General features: G+C 38.6%; 1 protein-coding gene across 1 annotated transcript in view; it reads right to left on the bottom strand.

Annotated features, from left to right (window-relative positions):
- Positions 1–2,409: 2,409 nt before the first annotated feature.
- Positions 2,410–20,547, bottom strand: part of SPON1 (spondin 1) — a 205,990-nt gene continuing 187,852 nt past the window's right edge. Inside the window, exons 8-16 of the mRNA XM_054827814.1 lie at positions 12,782–12,983; positions 11,545–11,685; positions 11,096–11,171; positions 10,475–10,657; positions 9,968–10,138; positions 9,688–9,855; positions 8,645–8,809; positions 6,785–7,048; positions 2,410–5,928 (exon numbers count right to left, since the gene is read on the bottom strand). Coding sequence (XP_054683789.1) covers positions 5,765–5,928; positions 6,785–7,048; positions 8,645–8,809; positions 9,688–9,855; positions 9,968–10,138; positions 10,475–10,657; positions 11,096–11,171; positions 11,545–11,685; positions 12,782–12,983 — 1,534 coding nt within the window. The 3' untranslated portion in view covers positions 2,410–5,764. The remainder of the gene's footprint in view (positions 5,929–6,784; positions 7,049–8,644; positions 8,810–9,687; positions 9,856–9,967; positions 10,139–10,474; positions 10,658–11,095; positions 11,172–11,544; positions 11,686–12,781; positions 12,984–20,547) is intronic.

Here is a 20,547-nt window from a genome sequence, read left to right as displayed (position 1 = left end):
ACAAACTGCTCTGTCTTTAGGAAACCAGAGGAGACAGAAGCCAGTATCATTCAGGTGGCCTGTAATTGCTTTGTTTTGCACAACACTGCGTGAAGTGACTGAGTCCCAAATTCAAAAGCTTTGCAATAAAGATCTTAAATGGCTTTGCATGTGGAGCAAAGAACACTAAGTGCCCGAAGCTTGGTAGCAAGAGATTTTTAAGCACGTTTCAATTTACTGGTAAAGGTTTTTTCCTGCTAGTAGTCAGTATGCTGCTTCCTAAGTGGAAAAAAGCATGGAAAAAATTGTGTGAGTATATATGCACTGTATACCATATATATATATATATTTATACACACACACACAAGTTTGATTTGCAGTTTAGACTATAGCCACATGACCATATGTTGTGGCATTAATAACTATATAAGAAATGGAAATGGTAGTTGTTAAATAGTCTGCAATGATAGGGTTCAGATTTTAGCTAAGAACCGTGCATAATTTCAGGGTTTTGCTAGTTTTTTTCCCACCCCAGAAACTCAGTATCTGTGGCCCTGAGGATGGCAGATACCTCTAGAAGGACAGTTAATTGATTTACTCATATCACAAATCATGGTTGAGGACCTGCTCTACCCATCATCTTTCTGCCATGCTGGTTATGGTTTAGGTGTGTTGGCCATGCAAAGAAGAGCATCCAAAGCTGGGGCACGCATACTGACACGCAGGTCCCAAGCAGTCACTTGGACAGGCAGCATTTCAAGAGGCCGTACATTCACTGTGCTGACCTATGTGCTCCGTGACCCCTTCCGAGGAAAAGCTGTTCTGATACAGCTTTATGGGCCAAACGATTGTGATTGCCATTCCAGATGTCTCGCCATTTGGTATGCCAGAACATTAAATTGCTCCATAAATTCACTTAGCTTCACGTTGCCAGTGGAGAAAGAGTTAGTTGTTTCACTTGGATCGGTAAACTGTCCTTCAGAAAAGTTTGTCTCTGTCCGTTGGTTATACATGACGTCAAGGTGCCCAGCTGACTTGTCCCGCTAAGCCAGACCGCCGTTACTGGCATTGCAGTGACTGCTCAAGCTAGGCAGGCTCAGTGCTGTTGGTCTTACCTGAAGACAAAAGGATTAGCAATTTTTGTGGAAACTCCACTATTCACCAACAACCTAAAGCAGGGATGACAGGAAGTTGAGTTAATCTGTCTTTGTGCTTCTAGAAGTGGCTACAAAGATTGTGTGATGCTACAGCAGAGTATCTGCAGGAGCGGCTTGGCAGTAGGCACGTCCCTTTCCCTGCGCCGCTGGAGCAGAGGTGCTCAGTCGGCAGGCAGCCCTTTGCAGGCGAGCGGCACGGCTGGGGTGGCTCATGCTGCTGCCGTACACGCTGACAAACCTCCCGCAAAACAGCTGCTTGGAAACACTGAGCATTTTTCTAGTAAGAGCAAACAGCTAAATGCCAACGGAGTTTTATTGAACCAGACTCTGCCTTCAATTATTGGTAAGCAACTCCTAGCTTATCATCTCCAGGCAGCTACCTCGAGGTCCACCTCAGCTTCGTTATGGTGTAGTTTTAGAATGGAGCTTTTTCATGAACACACTGGTCACTTCTAGCTGGCTGCAAGATGGTACTTGAAGTCTTACTTCTACAGCAGCAGCTTTGCTGTGTGGCTCCCCCTAACAACTGCTCCACTTCTCTGTGTAATTACCAGTGAGGTACTCGCACTAAACACCTGAGTAGTCTTCTAGTTGCACAAAATATCAGTTAAAAGTTTCACAAAATCTCAGACTTTTTTGAAAGTTCATTTTAAACATTTTTTTTCCATTCATGTATCACCAGGCTTTAAAATGTGTTGTTTTAAATAGTCTCTCTTTCATTAAAAACCAACAACAGCAGCAACAAAACCTGCATGAGCGTAAGACAGGGTAATTTGAGTAATGATCCTAAGTTACCCTGTGATTTCCAAGGAACAACAAACTATTTGAGGAAAACCTTGATGCAAATAACTTATAAGTGGAAAGAATGACTGGCTTTGGTAAAATCCAGCTCACTCCAGATATCCTGTTAGCTGGAACAGGAGTAAAATGTAAATGACAGTGTGATTTGCCTCCTTATATTGATAAGTGTGTGGGGTTTTTGGTGTACATAATCATATTAGTTGAACAGACTCTCAAACAAGTGTAAAATTCATAGTAAAGATGTCTTTATTCCAAAATAATAATAATGTGTTAGCCAGACAGCTACAAAACATCTACACAAGACTTTGGTAAGAAATATTCATGGTAGCTTTTTCATAATTCCACAGCAAACAAAAACAACAAAGGAAATCTAAAAATGCAATCGGACAAAATTTTGTTTAAATTGTATGCTGCACACACAGAGTCCTACTGTACATTTGTTAAGCCCCTAACTTTTCTTTTTTATTATGTGTAAAGCTTCTACAGTTTGTATGTTAGGAAAAAAAAACAACCCATACACACAATGCTAAAATCTGATAGTTGAGGTCTACAAAACTGGAGTGATATCTGTGCTTTCAGTTCAGCAGTATTCTTCAGGAGATGAGCGAGAGAACAGTTCTCATTTTTATTGACTGATAATCAGTGGCTATCACACTACTAGAAAGTTTACAGTAACAATGCAATACTTGTACATATTGTATATCAGAGCTTTATTTTTTTTTCTGAATAGAAAATCAACCTCATTTTTTTCTTAATTTGTTTTTGTTTGTGTGTTTTTTTTTTTTTACAAAATGTAACAAGCTTAAATATTTCTCTTGTACCAAGTTAGAAGACAGACAAGCGACTTGTAAAATGTTTCAACAGAAAAACAGTGTGAAAAGCTGAACCTAAGCAGGAATAATCACGTATTTCTGACCCAGTGCACTCTACATTGTCATTGCATGTACTAACACGGTGGGGAAAAATTTTTTTTCCAACATTCATAACTTTAATGAGCCTAAGAGAAATGACTGGAAATCACACTGAACAGCCTCCTAAGAGAAAAAAAAGTATATGGAGAATCCAATTAGTAAGGGCCACAGTGAAAGGAATGCCAGATTGTTTTAATGGCCAATTTTGTGGGCACGTTCAGAAAGATGTTGTGTACTTCCTACACACCTGAAGGTGTATTTGGACTATGTAGCCTTTGGCAAAGGGAGCAATTAAAAGACAAAACAGCTTGATGAACTGGAACAAACATGAAAATGAAAATAACTTAACATTGGTTTTAACTGATTATTTGCAGAAACAGGCATGGTTTTGCAAGATTAGCTTGAAGGAAGTGGGAAGGGTTGATGAGATAAAATATAGTTCATAAACTCATAGCATTTTTTTTTTTTTCCCATTCAGGAGAAACTTTCTTCTTCTGCTCCCTCTGCCCCAAGCTCTCACAGATCCAAGCCTATAGAACCCACTCTGCCACACATTTCATAGTCAAAGGTTAGTTTTTGAGTGACTAGCCCCTGCTGGGATATCCTCTGTCAGGCTCAGCAAGAGCGGCTCGCAAAGGTAGGTGGTGCGTGGGTCTCGATTGCACACGTAGCTCTGCCCTGGCTGAGCGCCTGGCATTAATCGCTGTAGCCCTTCTCTGCAACCATCGGTTTCTTCACCTGAAATGTGCTCAGCTGGTCACTCCTCCAGTATCTATATCATTCCACTGTTTTATCGTTGGGGATTTTCTGGTCATAAAAGGGAAATGTGCAAGGTAAGATCATAAATACGTTACTTGGGGACAGTTGCTGCTACACTGTAATGACAGTGCTATAGAGATGTAAACTGCAGAATTTTCCAACAAGTACAGGGAGGCAAACTATCTGAATTAATATTATTAAATGAGCCAAGCTGTGCAAAATGTAAAAGGTTTGGTTTTAGCATCAAACCGTGTTTGTTTTTTTTTTTCTGGTTTGGTTCATTATGGGCTCGCACCCATTTCCTTTAGCAGCAGCGGGAGAGGCTTATCACTGTGGTTGGTCCCATTATTTCCCTGGCCCTCCCTTCATTCCAGGTCTGAAAAAGAAGCAGGAAGATACCTTGAGGGGGTGGGATGCGACAGCTGTGGAGGTCCTGAGCAGCCCTTGGAGTGTTTAGTGGAGAAATGGTGATGAAAAGCCCTACAGTGTAATGCAACCGCCCGTCTAGCCCGCAGAGGTACAGAGAGGTAATGAGAGGATTCCCAGGGCAGCGACAGTGACGTTGAACAGCCTCAGAGGGTTGTGGTTCACATCAAACCTGGGTGTCAGGTTCTCAGATTGTGACCAAGTCTTAAGGAAGCGACTAAATTACTTAAGGCTGGTTTAAAGAGACTATAAAATAAATTTTTCTCCATTCATTTCTCTCAAGCTTGTTTTAAGAGTCAGCATCAACAGTCTTTATTTTCAGTGCATTGTTATTACTCCTGTAGAGACATAGGTGTATGCTGCCTTTCCGGGACCAAAAGAGAACCCATCACCTTCAACTTTCATCTTTATTGTTAACTTGTTAAACTTACAGGACAGTAGTATATTCCAATAGCAAGTGAAGCCCGAGGTCTCGCTGGTCCTACGCATAAGGATGAGAGCTAAACTCTGCAGGAGACGGTGTAAAATAGCAAAAGCAGTTAGAATGGTGAGGAGCTACTTCCTAATCTCAGGCAGTCTGTTGATCACTCAAGTGGTCAGGGAAAATATTTATCCTGGCTAGTACATCTACAAATGAGTAATTCTCACAAATTTGGTAATTTTTAGATCCTCCTATACTCTGAGTAAAAACCCATGAATGACACTGCTGTAAACGTATGCTTGTGTCAATCTGTAATTAATATTTTAAGAGGCTGTCATTGTTTCATTTCAGAGGTTCCCTTCCCTTTGTTATAAGGGATGCATGAGAACCTGGCTCACCTTTTCTCTACCATTTTTATTATATTATAAACCTCTTTCTCTCTTCACCTGGAATTAACATCCACATGAAACTGAATCTAGTTTTTTAGTGTCTGTCATGTGGAAGTCTTTCCGTGACACAGCTGTTGCAACTCTCTGTGTTTCGACCAATTTCTGTTAGTTCTGTATCCATTCTGAGAGGCAGTGGGTAGACCCAATATAAGAATATGGCATCTACGTGCATTATGACATTCACAGGTTTTCTTTGTGTGCTATTCTGACTGTTGACTATGTAGTGGGCAGATATCACTATCGAGCTGCACATATTATTTCCTTTTTCAGTTTTAAAGAAGCAAAGACCATTTTGCATGGACCATAGCATCCATATGAAGACAAGTATATAGGATAATTATTATAACTACCAGGTTAACCCAATAGTGTAACAAGATAAACATGCGCCTTTAATCTTATTGAACCAGCATTGCTGAAATTACTCCTTGGCATAGTTGTGTAATCACATAGGCACTGCTTTGGATTTTCAAAATCAAATTGAGAGAGAAATCCTCCCACATATGAAACATGTCACTTTAACTTAGTTACGTTAATATGCATGCATCCCATGTCTTTACAAGTAGTATTTCTATATGGCTATTCCATGTCCACAGATATGTCTGTATTTTAGTTAAATGACTCATAATGACCTACTATTTTTATGCATTAAGGGCTGGCTGGAGTACCAAAGGCTTACTCTCAGCATAAATCCGTGAGGAAATATTTATAAAATATATTTCTTGCACCAGCAAGACTAAAAAGCAAACCACACTGCAAAAATGAAAACTAATATACACTTTATATTTTTTTTGTTTTAAAAACCAAACCAAGGTTGACTTTCCATTTAGCTCAGAGTGCATCACTTGGAAGCCTTGTGTGTTGTTAACAAGGATGAACATTACATGCTCTCAGCTCCTTTTTGTCTTTGCAACTGGTAAACTGAGCGCTTTTGGACCTCTTCTTTACCATCATGTAGCGTTCCTGAATTCCACCTCCACAGAGTGTAGAACATTCTGTCCAAGCAGTCCATGGTTTCAGCCTACAAACTGAAAAAAATAAGTAATTTGGTTAAGTTTTTGGTATTTCAGTCTAACCTACATATCTCAATATGTGTACCGCTATGCATGTGCGCACACTTAACGTCTATCTAAATGTCTGAGATAGCATATTGCCTATTTATTACAGCAGAAATTAAGAAAGCCCAGTTAAGTATAATCAAGGAAGGTGCATTTCTCAAACATTGAAAAAATGTATTAAAAAATAAATTTACTGTCTACATTATAAAAACACAGATAAAATTAAGAAACTGTTAAATGTCGGACAAGCGTGAAGCACAACTTAGCAGTAATTCATATCCAGACAATGTAAACTATACCACAAGATATTATCTTTTATTGACTGGAGGCATCAGTGCTTGATAATACTGTCCCTTATTGAAAAAGCAGCCCAAGCAGCTCTCTTAGAGCAGTCTGAGTCAGATTATTGAGGTGGAAATCAATTCACTTCAGAAGTTCAGCATTGGATCCAGGAACAAATACTTTCAAAGTTCAAAAGTAACTGTATGCAAAGATAATCACCCAGGTCTGCAGAAACTGCAATCAGTCCTTTGCCAAGTGTCAATTCTAGATCTTTTCACATTCCACACTTTGTAGTGAAGAAGCCAAAATACGTTCAGTGATGGGACATGGACAGATGTGAGCCTTTCTCCATTGTGCCCTAAACTTAGGCTGCACGTTTTTGGTGCCAGCCGAAAGTGGCTACACTTTGCTTTATTGCTAAAACTTTCCCTAGACTGAAGTGGTGAAAATGATCTTGCAGCATGAAGTGGAGCCAGTCACAAGCTCCTGTTACGCAGGAAAGACAAATAGACATGAGCATACTAAATAATGGTTTCACACTCACCTGGATACTGCTCACTATCTATATTTTTTTTTGCTTGTTCACTTCTCCTTTTTTCCCGGGCCTCTTTCCAGCGCCTTTTTTCCATACCTGGGCCTCTCAGGCATTTCCTCACTCGACATTTTGTACGTTGGACTGTTTCTGGGCACGCTATTCCTCCAAACTGTGGTTCTATTTTAATCATTCTTGTCCTGATCATATGGCCCTTTCCACAGGAGGTATTGCATTCGGACCACTGGGACCACTCTGTTAGTTCGCAGTCGATGGCTGCAAAGAATGAGAAATGTTACACAAAAGCTGTGAGATCTAACCCTAAGGTCAAGAAGAAACACACAGATCTGCCTAATGAGTTTTTAGATCCTAAATATATGAATGCAACTTAAGCCTCCCGTCTTTTCAGCAGATTTTGTGAGGCTACACATTAAAACTTTGAGTCCATTAAAACTCTGAGTCCATTTCTAGCAGAACTATTATTTGACACTTTCTTCAATTTCTTTTTCAAGAGTGCTGCTGGCAGATCACTAAAATTACAAAAAACCATAAATAATTCTCCCGTGCCTTCTTCAGTTTTCCATTCTGTACACCCATATGTCTGTTTTATAATGAAAAGCTGTTAAAAAATGAGTTATATTTACAAAGAATCTGATACCTCTGAGCTCCAAGCCTTGCTTTACTGGTAGTGTTATGCAATCAGCAAGATTCACTAATACCATAGTGGCTTAAAATTTTTCTTCTTTTCAGCACTGCTTAAAACTCATAGCCCCAGTGAATAATAATCAAAATGATATTTCACATTATTTAAGAAACGCTGAATTAGCAAATTACAGTGTAAAAGCCTTTTCTAGCCAATACTTACTGTGAAAAATAATGTAATTAGTTATAAAGCTTCATAAACCAGCTGGCAACAGGACACTAAAAGCAATCGTATCTGATTCATTCAGCAGTGCCTTAGACCATCACACTTCACAAAGACTGCAAAGCAACTAGAAATTTGCACCACCCAAGAAGTGGGGGATTTTAGTGGAGAAAGGTGAAAAATCAGTGCAGCTTTCTCCACACCGTCTGCTGGCTCATACGACATTCCAAGTTGCAAAGGGTTGTAGATCAGAAAAAATGCTGTGATACACCTCAGAGATGTATCAAAGGTGGAGCCTCTTTTGTGCTCTTTTTGTGAGCTCGAAGAATCACACAAGTGATTTTAATCCTTCCTTTCCTTCCTAGCACCCATTCTGCATTTAAGGAAAAAATAGAGTTTATAATTCGGGCTTATTTATTATTGAGAAGTGCACAAACTGTTGCCTAAAGTTACGGTATTGTGTTAAATATGGAGAAACCCTATACCCAAAGCAATATTGGTCATCGGTATAGAGTTGAGTAAGGCGAGCTGAAAATAGGATTTGATCATATTCCAGCTCTCAATAGGCAAAAGTGCACAATACTAATAGTTCCAAAAAAAAAAAAATCCACAGATGATAAAACTTCCATATTACTGATTCCCCTGTGGGTAGACTTAGGAGTAATACATGGATGGAAAGCAAGAATCAGAGCAAGAGAGTACCGGATCATTTGTTTACAGAGTTTAAGGAGGCAGAGACTACTTTTGCCAATTGTAGACCCCTCTCCAAAACAGAAGCAGAAAGCAGTCTATAGCATTCCTGATTTCAGAGAGCTTTTATCTAAAATTTTCAAATGATGTTTCATAACCAAAGGCAAGCAGGAAATAATTGTCCATAACTTTTCTTAGAAAAAAAAGAACTGTTGCAGACATCTAAGAAACAATGCTAAAAAATGGTGGTAGAGTTTTGACCCACAGACTGTAACACTCATAATGAGCCTCCTTTTTCCAGAGTTTCCCACACTTACGGCATTCAGGCAGCATGCATTTTTCCGCTTGTTCCAGCTCCTCGTTGCAGTCTCCGAGCTCGGCAGCAGATTTCAGCATCCTTTGCCGGGTTCGCATTCCTTTCCCACATGTTACGCTGCAGTCGCTCCATTCAGACCAAGGAGAGAGTAGACAGGGGATAGTATCTAATATGAAAATAAAAAGGTAATCAATTCCTGTTATGCATAAATTACAAAGGTATGTATTTTGAAAATAATACAGGTGGAAAATGTACTGGCTTGTCTGTCATCACCCAATTATACTTTGTTGTCTCTTTGAACAAAATGAATCACCTGCTGAATGATGCTTCTGAAGAAGCTCAGAAAACACTACATTAAATTGAAAGGTTTGCAAGGTTTCCTTGGTTTTAATACCTTTTTCTTTACTATATTTTTCTATATCTTATTCATATCTGCAGAGTCTCAGTGCTTCCAGGAAATAAATAGTTGAAGAAGGAATGTTTCAATAGTAACTCGTGGATTGTTGGTGGACAGAATTGGAAGCCAAATTGATATAGTCTAAATGTGATACTTCCTCAATTTATCTACCAAAAAATCCCCTTTAACTTAGTTCTTTCTGTCTTTGAGGAAAATCTTGACATTTCGTAAGAAATTAAAACCAATATTAATAGTCATAGTAAGGAAGAGACTGGCTGACTGCACGAAAGAAGGACCTCAATTTTTGAACTGTTCATGGGCTAAAAGGAGAGGGCTCTCTTTTATTCTAACCGTATTAAATATACTTCATACACCATACATTAGAATTGCTTTTGTATCGCTTGCTAATATACACATCACTGTATGGGTAATACAGGAATAGCATACCACTGAATATTTTTTTTACTGATACCCTCATTCTGTTGGTGAACATGCTACTTAGTGCACATTCCCTAAGGGATATAATTTTAAGGAGAACAAGAAAAAAACATTGCTTCTGGGTTAACTATATTCTTTGTGTGATGGAGCAACGTGTCAGAAATGATGCCTCTCTTTTCAGCAGAGGAGGTAAACTCATGGACACTTACGGCATTCGGGCATCATGCATTTCTCTGCCTCTGTAGTTTCTGCCTTGCACATGGATCCATCAGCGGGAGTCATCTTGATCATTCTGTGTCGTCTCTTCATCCCCGTGCCACAGCTAGCACTGCATTCATCCCACTCTCCCCACTCGGTGACAAGGCAGCTGCTAGGGGCTATTCAAAATGGACAGAGAAAATCATTCAGCAGTAGAGCTCATATAAAAAAAAGTTTTGGGCAGTGCTCCTGCTATTAGCTGGGTTTTACAAAGCTAAATAAAATACTTACAACATTCCTCATTTACAATACATTTCTCGGTTTCCTCAGTAGGCACTTTGCACATAGAGCCATCTTCAGGGAATTGTTTTACGTATCTCTCTCTAGATCGTGTTCCCATCCCACAGGATACGCTACAGGGGGACCATGTAATCCAGTCAGACATCATGCAGGTGGAACCATCTAGAATACAGAGAACCATTTTAATTGCTAATATTAACATAATTGCTGATAAATCTGTAGGTGCCCACTTGGGTGCAGTATCACTTTTATGCTGCCTCTCACATCCTGTCCTCTCCATTGCTTACTTTACTCCTTTCCTTTATACTTTTGTGGACTTCATGCACCAACTCAGATGAACTGCAGAATTGACCAGAGCCAGCTTCAATTTGTATTCTTCAGCTATTATTCCTCTGTTTGCCATAACCAAGTCACTCAGCAACCAACAGCTTTAAGAACTTTAAAGGAAAAGTAAACCCTGCAAGGTGGTGTTCTCCTCCAGCCTTTCCTCTCGATTACCTTCATCGCTGCAGCCTGGACCCATGCATGGCTGAAAATCTTGGGTATCTGGGCAGGGCACACTGAGGTCCAGCTGAGCTTTAAGCATTCTCTGCCTCATCCTCTTGCCCTTTTCACAGGTAGAAGAGCTACAGGCTGACCATGGGGACCAGTTTGAATATATGCAGGTCTCTGGGGTATCATCTAAAAAGTAAGAAAAGGCAGTAAATGTTAAAAATAGGTTGTCTTCCACTTGCTTCTCTTCACTTGGCTGGTGATTACTTTAGATGCTAATAGAATACATTCTTTCCTTCTACATTCCATCTTCTCCATTTTAGCCCAAAAGAAAAAAAAAAAAGACCAATTACCAACTTTCATTTTAAAAAAATAATATTTTTATTTGAACCCCAAAAGTCTTCTCTCTTCTATTGCTTTTATTGTTATCTTCCAGATATGCATGCAATTTCTTTGCTGTATAAGGGAAGGCTAATAGTGGATATCAGAAAAGATGAAAACCTAAATCACTTTTTGGCGCTCAGTGGGACTTTGAATTCTAAGTCAGTTTTGTACTTTATCTAGAAATGATAGTGGAGAATGGAACAAAATATAAATTAGTGCAGCAGAAACTAATTTAAAAAGTACCTTCTTCTTTTTCCTCTGGTGCTAGATCTGCCACAATATCATCTATGTTGTCAGGCACGATATTGCATTGCTCCCCCTGCAAAGAAATTATTGTGGAGGTTGGATAGAGGAAACTCATAGGTGTACACAGTGAGAGGGGCTAAACCAGTACACTGTGAGGCACTGCTGCATCTGCAGCACTTTCTTCTCTTCTAATTCCTGTGCATACTTAAAAAAAAAAAAATCCCCAATTAAACAGATGCAGTAATTACCAGAAGTAGGAGAAATAATACCTTAAGTCAGTTTTAAATGTACAAAACAGTTTTAGTTCTTTTCTGCCCTTATCTTTGTTGTGGGTAGGTTAAGGAGTATAGATTTAGGGGGGGAGGGGAGAGGAAGGATTGTGGTTTTTTGTTTGTTTATGAAGTAGGGTTTTTTGCTTGCTTGCGAATTTTATGTATATATTATACCTTGCGTGCAATTCTCTCAATGACAACTCTGGCTACCAGCTTGATAGATCCTCCTTCTGGATCATAAAATGGACTTTGAGGATGATCTAAGCTTGTAAGTGGTCTGATCTTCTCTTGAGGCACTGTAGGTTTGTTAGGAGACTGCAATCAGAAAGAAAAAAACAAGTTAAGAAACTAGTATTTTTTACTAATAATAGAATTCATCTACAGAAATTAAAATTTCTCCAGACTGTTAAACTGGGAAATTCCAATATAAGATGAACTTGGTATATTCATACTTAATGGTAAGGTATTGGTTTTTTCTTTTTCTGTTGGGAAGCACTTCTCTAATATTTCAGGATTCGATCCTGAAGCTGGGTTCATAATAAGATGTATGCCTTGTTGTGTGGTTAGATAACTACATTAATTTAAAAAAAAAAAAAAAGTCCAGTATGCCTCCAGAGCTGCATTATAACTGGAGAAATTCCTTAGGTTCTAAAGAGACCAGGTCTGAATGAAAAAAAACCAAACCAATTTTTTTCATCTGAAAATATGTGGGGTATATGGAATATGTGGAATATGTATGGTATTTGAGGCTGTGACTAATCTTGCCTAACTTCAGCTGTCTATACAGTCTGCATAGACACATAGGGTAGGTACGCTTGTCACCTATGGAGACCTAACCAATTCAGTAATTTGACATAACTCATTTGGTCAAAAACAGGACTTTACCTGAGGATGATGTGAATCTCTTCCTAGACTGAGAGAGGGATGGAGACAGAGAAAATGGATGATTTTAGAGTCTTGTAGTGATGAGAAGTCCAGAGTTTCAATCCCTGCTGTAAGGAATAGTTAAGTTTTCTGTGCCAAGCAGAATAGTTGGCATTGGGTTGAAACAGTAGAAAACTCAAGTTGATGTGGCTGCTGATGGCACACAGATTTGTATCAAAGGGCTCGGACACCTTAATGCTTAGTTTTGAGCAAACAGACCTCCATTTATTCAATAGGCAAATATACTAATATCCCAAGTGAATTTAATATTATCCCATTAATAATAATACTCAGGGCATTCAGACACAACGACTGACAGTAACTGTAGCTAGCATCTGTCTAAATGACTTTTAATTCATTATAAGCAAAATTCTTACTAGAGTAGTATAAAGGCATTTATGGTGTTACCATAGACCCAATAGCTTTCATTCTTCACTGCTTTAAGGTAGACTTTATGTTTTGAATACATTACAAATAGTCCGCATACCTCATAGGTAACGCCGCTGTCTGTGCCAGCATCCCAGGGTATTAAATCCTGAACGACTTTCTGAACCCAGCCGCAGTCCTTGGTACAAAGGTCTTCAGCTGACAGACCCACGTTCCAGTCCGGGCTGGGGCCCAGCATGGTGAGGAAGGACATCAGGTGCCGGTGACGATCGACAGAAAACTCAGCAGAGGGAGCAGCTCTCCTGCAAATTGGGCAGAGGAAAAACTATTAACTGAGTTCAAGTTTGCTGTTAGAGGGCAATGAAACCGGTGCTTCAAACTGGGCAATACTGAACACTGGCATGATGCTGTGTCTGCTACGTAGGGAGGGAGAAGCAGGACAGGGAGAGGACTCCTGCTCAGCACTCTCTAGTTTCAGGCTCCATGTACCATACGAGGAACCGCTTTGACATTGTTTAAGGAGATTTGCAGTTTAATGGGTGAGAGAGAGAGATGTAGGAATACAAAGCTGCAGCAGCATGCTTATGTCTTAGTTGTATAATAATAATAAAAAAATCTGTCACAACACTTACAAAAATTTGAAGAAAATAGCAGGGCAATACCCTGAGGTTTTGGTTGCTGGGATACTTTTGACGCCCCCAAAAGATCATACTAATTCCAGTGCCAAAAGTGCTTGGAAGTGCTACTGCATGTGTGTGGAAAAAAAAAAGCACTCATTAGTAGAGTTTTAGTGCTCATGTGAGAGATTAATGGCCGTTGCCAGCCCTAGAGAGTTCAGCCAAGACTTCTGCAGGTTTCCGCCAGTGTATGTGAAACCACCTCTATTCATCCAGCCTTCGTCAGCCGTGCCCTTAGGAAGAAATCGTGCTGAATCACGCAGTGCTCTGCGATGCTGACGAGCAGCCATCACATTCCTATGCAAAGGAAAAACAAAATCAGGCCAGAACTGGAGGGTTTTGGTCACAGAGGAAAAGCTGGACCTCTTCATGGCATCTTTCTCATGAGCAACAACAAATGTGGAGTTATTTAAAATATAATTTTGTCAATTCTGCTCTACCAAATACTGGTCTGATGTCAACCCAAGTTTTCTTCAGTTACAGGACTTGGATCAATGCAGAGTCAAGTTGGGTTTTTCTTTCAGTTTTATGCCAAAACACACTGCTTTATGAACATCTAACGACCATGTTTATTTTTAATATAAGGGGTTTTTTTACAATGTTATTTATCTTCCCTTTTTGGGTTTGGTGGCTGTATATATATATATAATGCACATACACTGTTCTCTAGTCATTAGGAGTTTGTTCTTCGTATACATGCTTGCATCTCTGTAAAAATTTGTGTAATTTTTTTTTTTTTTACTGGCTCATAGCATTCTCAGCACATTAGAAAAAACCAGAACAGCCCAAAGACAATGATTTTGAGTAGTTATCATGCACTTTCAAACTTAAGATGTCCAAGTTAGAGTATCTAGTTCCCCTTCAGGAAGCAAGCTGCAGAAGTAGGCATTTGCTAATGGGTAAAATGTTCTGGCCACTTCTGTTCTGGAGTCTTTAGAAGTTTTTTTCTTACTGTGTAAGTTATCTTAAATTGAATTATAGACTCTGAGTAGAAGAGTTTCTAAGTATTTGATGACATTAATCCTGCCTTTCCCAGAAAGATGCAAATAACTTTTTTTTTCATGACAGATAGAACTCTGATTTCAGTGGAACACTTTGTCTAATGTACAGTAATAAAATAATGAATGACAGTATCAACTTCGCTCTGTGAATACAGTATTCTGATGTATTTGTCAAGTACATAGTAGTGATTAGTCTTAAAAAGCCTGACTCCAGTTAACTAAAGGATTTGCAGCATTATAAGGGTTTCTAAGAATTCCCTATAGGAATTTTATATTTAAAACACTACACAGCAGAAGTCTAAAGAGTATACAGTAAGAATAACAGAGACGTGTGTTTGTATACCCGCTCTTTAGATTAAGAATACATCTAATATGGACATTGCAGAATAGAGACGCCGGTCGGCTCTTTCAGGGGACAAGCAAGGGCAGCGCAGAGCCACCCGCTACTGCGTCTGGCACCTGAGCTGCTGTGAAGTTGGTTGGGCTGTATTGCGTGACGTTACGTTTCACTGCTCCGTGCACACGTGCTCTCAGGAAAGACAAGGGGCAGGCACACTCATACCATTTAAAGGCAGAGAGCTGGAAATCACTTGCCTACTTCAGACACATTGTAATGGAACTCTTTTGTCACCTGTTATTCCTGTGATAGGCATGTGCAATTAAGGCTCTGGATGCTTTGTTAGGAAAGTAAATATTAATTGTGTTATTAATATAAATCTAAATTAATTGTGTATTTAAATTATAACTATATCAATATTGAAACTGTGTAAAGAAACACTTCAGTAGGAGATACTCTTTGCCTACAAGCCTTTGTATGTGCTCCTTTAAGACAGATAGCTAGTTTCATGGCCATTTTACTGTGTTTTGTCCCATAACTGTTTAACACAGAAATGTAAAGATTAATAGAGGATGAATGGAAGCAAATTTTCTCCGCTTCCTTCCTCCGCTCTTGTGCAGACACGTACCCAATGAACGTACACTTTGTCTGCAGTGCAGCACAACATGCTAGGTTGGACATTTTAAAATTTTTGATATGCAGGTTTAAGAATGTGGTATTTGAAATATATGTTATCATAAAATGTATTTGTTGCACTTGCTACTTTATTAACTAATTTCTATGTGGATACTTGTAAACAGTATGCATTCAAATTTGAACCACAATCGTATAACGGTGCCCAACATTCACAGCCCTTCTCGAATTGTTGTAATTAAGGAAGAGAAATGGGCTGATCTAAGGCACTGTCGACAACTACTACCTCAGCGTGGGGAGAGGCACTGATTTGGCTTATACACTAGAGGGTTTTGGTGAGTTTGTTTTGTTTTGTTTTTTTAATAAAATGACAAAGTTCACATTTCCAGTATCCACAGGAATGATGAATTTATGAAACTAGCAGGAGCCTAAATCCTTCCACACATACCTCAACAACGCATCTGGCTGAAGCGTCCCAAGGCTGGCCTATGGATCTCCCTGAAGGAACCTAGTGTAAAAATGTACCCGTGCACCCTAAACCTGACCTTTTTCATTTCTGTATTGTCAACACACCTGATGAAATAGGAATGTAGATCATCATCTTTAGCTCTGCTTTCAATACAAGTATATATTGCCATGTTAAGGCTTTTACATTTTAAGAACGCGTTCTTCTGCAACGGATGTTTGGAAAGGCTCACAGGAAAAGCCTAAAGTTTGTAACTGATGTGACTTTGCTGTAAGAGACAAATACGTCCCTTTTCCTTCCCCTACACACGTACATGCATAAAAACAGTGGTGAATACGAGTTGCAAAGCAAATCCTAAACATCAGTAAGTTCCAGGTGACACCACTGAGGGCCCCACAGGGCTGGGGAATCCTGCTTTCCTTGGCTGAAGCAGACAGTACTGTTCCACTGTCAGCCTGATCAGCAGGCTCACCATTCCTGTCATGTACTACAGAGTGAAGCAAAGTACTAGATAGTGTCCTGCATCCTAATTTTTTCCATTTGCTTTATTTTTATTAGCATGATTTGGATCTCCAGCTATAGGGATGCCATATACTGAGCAGCATAAGAAAATGTTCTTCCCCCCCCCCCTTTTTTGTGTGTGTGTGTGTTTTCCTTTTTTTTTTTTTAGGTTAAAAAAGCACAAACATTATTTCGCTTTACAATTCCCCCCCCGCCCCGGCCCCGCAAGTGACAATCTAGTTACTATCACTGCTGAGGCGGAGAGGATGCATTTAAGAAAGCCTTTGACAAGCCAACAGAAAACTCACCTTGCTGCAAGACATATTTTTGAGCGTTGAATCAATACTGTTGTGTTCTACTGATATTGCCATAAAAAAGTAATAGAGCACACATAAGAAAGGTTGATGTAGAGAGTTACTGGAAATAGTGAAAATAATATTTTGCAGAATCAAACTTTGAGGTTACTTTTGGTTTAATATTTGATTAGTATACAATAAAGAAGTAGAAAAAGGCAGCCTGAGCATGTACTGTTTGTCTCTATGACACTAACCAGCTCAACAAATAAGACCATTGCTGGAGTTGAGTTTGTACCATTGGAATCAATGTGAATTTTACTACTGGATGCTATGTGCATTTCTATTATTATTTGTATAAGAAAGCCATTTGCCTCACCCATGCATAAAGAATTTTCCAGGAACAGAAAAGGACAGATTTGAACATGAAGAGCATCTGTAGTTCCACTGCAAAGCGCAGTGTAGTGCAGAGAATCTCTTGCTGGTTGTTAAACTCACCAGGCTGGCTACTAGAAGTGACTCTAGCTGTGGCAGCACAAACACAAATAATTTTTTCAAATAACTTAAAACAAGGTATTAGATGCTTGTTATGCAGCAGTGGAAGAAAAGCCAACAGCCTGCAACAACTTCAGAAATATTTTATTTGGGCAGTGCATCACAGTTACCCAAGTTCTGACTTCAGTTGTGGGTAAAAAAATAATGTTGTGATGAAGTGGGCATATTAGAGAGAACAGGAGAGTGTAAAATACTAGTTATGATAGCTGTTTAAAATAAAACTCTAGTTCAAGTAGTCTTATATATTTTATGCTTGGGAAAAAAACCCCAAAACATCTGTTTGATTCCATGGATTTCATAACTCTATGGAGTGTATGGTAGTTTGAAATAGCTTATACCTCTCCGGGTTTCTTCACAGAGCTGTATTAGGGTATAATCCTCCTAAGCCTGTTGTTAGAGTCTGGATACTACATTCATTAGCGTACACCAGGATGATCTCACTCGTGCTAAGGATATAGTAGCCTTTTCAGCTAGGAAGAAAAAAGTGTAAACCAAGAGAAGCCGGTCCAAGTGTGATGGCCACCAGAGGTAGGTAGTCGAGAGCACTGTGGAGCACATTGCCACCGGTGTAGTTCCAGGTGGTGCTGATGATGTTAAACCACTATTTTTTTTTTAAGCTGAGAGTTTAGCTGATTACATAGACCATGAAACCTGTATTTTAGGGAAATAATAAATGGATTGCCTATCATACCTCTAGTCAGCAAAAGTGACATCCTTTTTTAGAGGCTTACATGACATCACATTTACATTTTCCAGGATGAACACTTGTGTTTATTCATCTTTAGAACTTTTTGCTGTTGATACAAATAACACTATGAACATGGAAACACATTTCACACCCTTGAACTTCCAACTCTGCACCTCCTGCCTACCAGCAGCACCTACACAACATCTGTTTTATTGAATAAACTTTAAATAATAACATCCTGAAAAGTACACTAGCTTCAAAGAAAAGAAATGAAGAAAATGAAGATGTAAAATTGAAGGGAAAATACTACTCTCCTAGAAGTCTGCATGTAACAGAACAAATTAGATGGCATATTTAGATGATATATTGTTAAGAAAACCATTTATGAAGTGACACAAACAAATTAGGACCATTATATGAACAACATTTTATGCACAGGTATCAACACCTGACCATAGAAACAGAATTTCAGAGTTGCGCAGAAGGAGGGGGAATAAAATTCTCCTTAAATTCAGGGCAGGTAAGCATTTAACCTAATGAATAATTTAAACACATGCATGTCCCAAAAGAGCCAGGGAAAAGAAAACTACAATAAAATGAACACTGAGTCAATGAAATTTGACTGATGTCCATATAAAAAAATTGAAAAGTACTTTAATGCCAAGCTGTTATTGTCTCTGAGAAAGAATAAAGCAAGCCACAACAAATTCTTATACGTTTACCTTTTGGACTACAAAAAAAGGTCTACCTAACAACCTCTTACTTCGTTGTATTCAAACTCTTAATATGAGACTATTGCCGCTAACCAGCTAAAAGAGATGGACATGTACTTGCATACACAACTAAGGAATTAGGTCATTATCTCTGACATTAAAACCACTAATCAGAACAAATGCTGTTCTAAAATATCATTAATCTGAGTATTTTTAAAAAGCATTAGAAAAGGAAGGGACTTTGTGCTGTGCATCTTTCAGACATTTCCATATTGCTATCTAAATGTGCCTGGAATGCTACTTTAGATAATAATGATACCAGCTATTTGATTTGCAACAAGAACACCTTAATGATGTGATTAACAAATGTGACCAGGCTTCCCTCACTGAAAAAAATTCTCAGATATCTCAAGTTAGGCTTGCAGTTTCTGAAACCTGCTGAATTTTTGTGTGTGTCCTTTGCAGATTGTCACAAAGCAGTTAGGTGTGGTTATCCCACATGGTGCTGGGACCATTTGCTCCTGTTTAGAATAATTTCATGTCACGTCTTAGATCACTTACTGTGCATTTACAATCAAACCATGTTTCAGGAATCCTTTTGCAATATATGACATTACTGTGTTTTACCCAGGCCAGGCTGATGACAAAGCCAAAGGACTCTAACTGTACAAATTCATAAAACTTCTCTCTTCTTCACTTCCTCGGAGCTTTAGGGCTACAAATCACCCAGAGTAATTACAGCTATATTTACAAAGGAAATCCTATGGGATGTTGTAAGAGCACTGTTGCTTTGTATCTCCTTTTCACCTGGTTAATCTACAAAGTCCTGACCATGCCCTGTTTGTCCTGAGAAACATTGATGAGAAGTCAGTTCTTCAACCCAGCACAAGAACCATCACCGCCAGATTGCTGATCATTTCCTCTCCCAGCAACAGTATCCAATAAACAGCACAGACTTATTTATGAGCTGTTTTAGCAAAGAACTCTGTTTTGCTATCAATTTAATTTGTTCTGAATATTAGGTTACAGCAAATATCTCCATTTAACAAAAAAACCCTATAAGCTATTTATTGGAATATCTACAAAATGTAGCTCCTCCTTCAAATTCCTTTCAAAGAGTTTAAAGTAGTGTTGTCATGCATTTCCTAACCATTTATTTTGCTAGTGTCAAAAGCTCGGAATTGCATTTTACATTTCCCTGTCCCAGTGTAATCTCTGAAGATGTCCAACATCTCACCACCTTTACGATACACAATTCCATTTCATTCCGCATCTATATCCATCTAACCTACACATGCCTTTTGGTGTCTGGAGATTTGAATTAAATATTTAATTATCATTACATTCATAACAATGCAAAGAGATAACAATTGGAAGTTTGAAATTTTGCATATAGATTTCTGTTCACTAGAAATTGAAATGGCAAATCATTCCAGTTAGTGAGTATTTACACAAGAATGAGGAGCTAGGATTAGTAAGTAGACATATAATTGCGTGAAAATAATGCATACACAATTACTCACGAAATTATAAAGGGAAATTATTTTGGCTCAAGGAAAGACAACAGATGGTTGGGAAATAATCATAAAACAGTAACTACCAATGGGAGGAACATGTAAAGAAAACAAAAGCAAGGATAGAATGGAATGAGTAAGTTTGATTTAATTGGATGGCCATTAATTTCCATGAACAATTAGTGTAAAGTTCTTGCAGTGATTGTTCTTAGTTAAATCTTTTCTATGTTTTAATAACCAACTTTTTTCCTTGCTTAGTGACATTTGAATTTTAAATAGAAAGTAAATGGTAAGTGATAGAAAATGGAACTGCCATATGTGCTTGCACTGACAAAAAAATGATCGATACATTTTTTTTCTTTTCCAACAAACACATATGTTCTTTCTTATTTTTTTTTTTGAGATTGAATTATGAATTTCTTAATGTGGGTGTCAGACCATCTGTCAAACAATGAAGTTTTCCTACGTCTCAATAACACACATAACAC

This window comes from Grus americana, chromosome 5, assembly GCF_028858705.1.
Source record: "Grus americana isolate bGruAme1 chromosome 5, bGruAme1.mat, whole genome shotgun sequence".
NCBI lineage: Eukaryota > Metazoa > Chordata > Aves > Gruiformes > Gruidae > Grus > Grus americana.
This window is presented reverse-complemented; position numbering and strand designations above follow the sequence as displayed.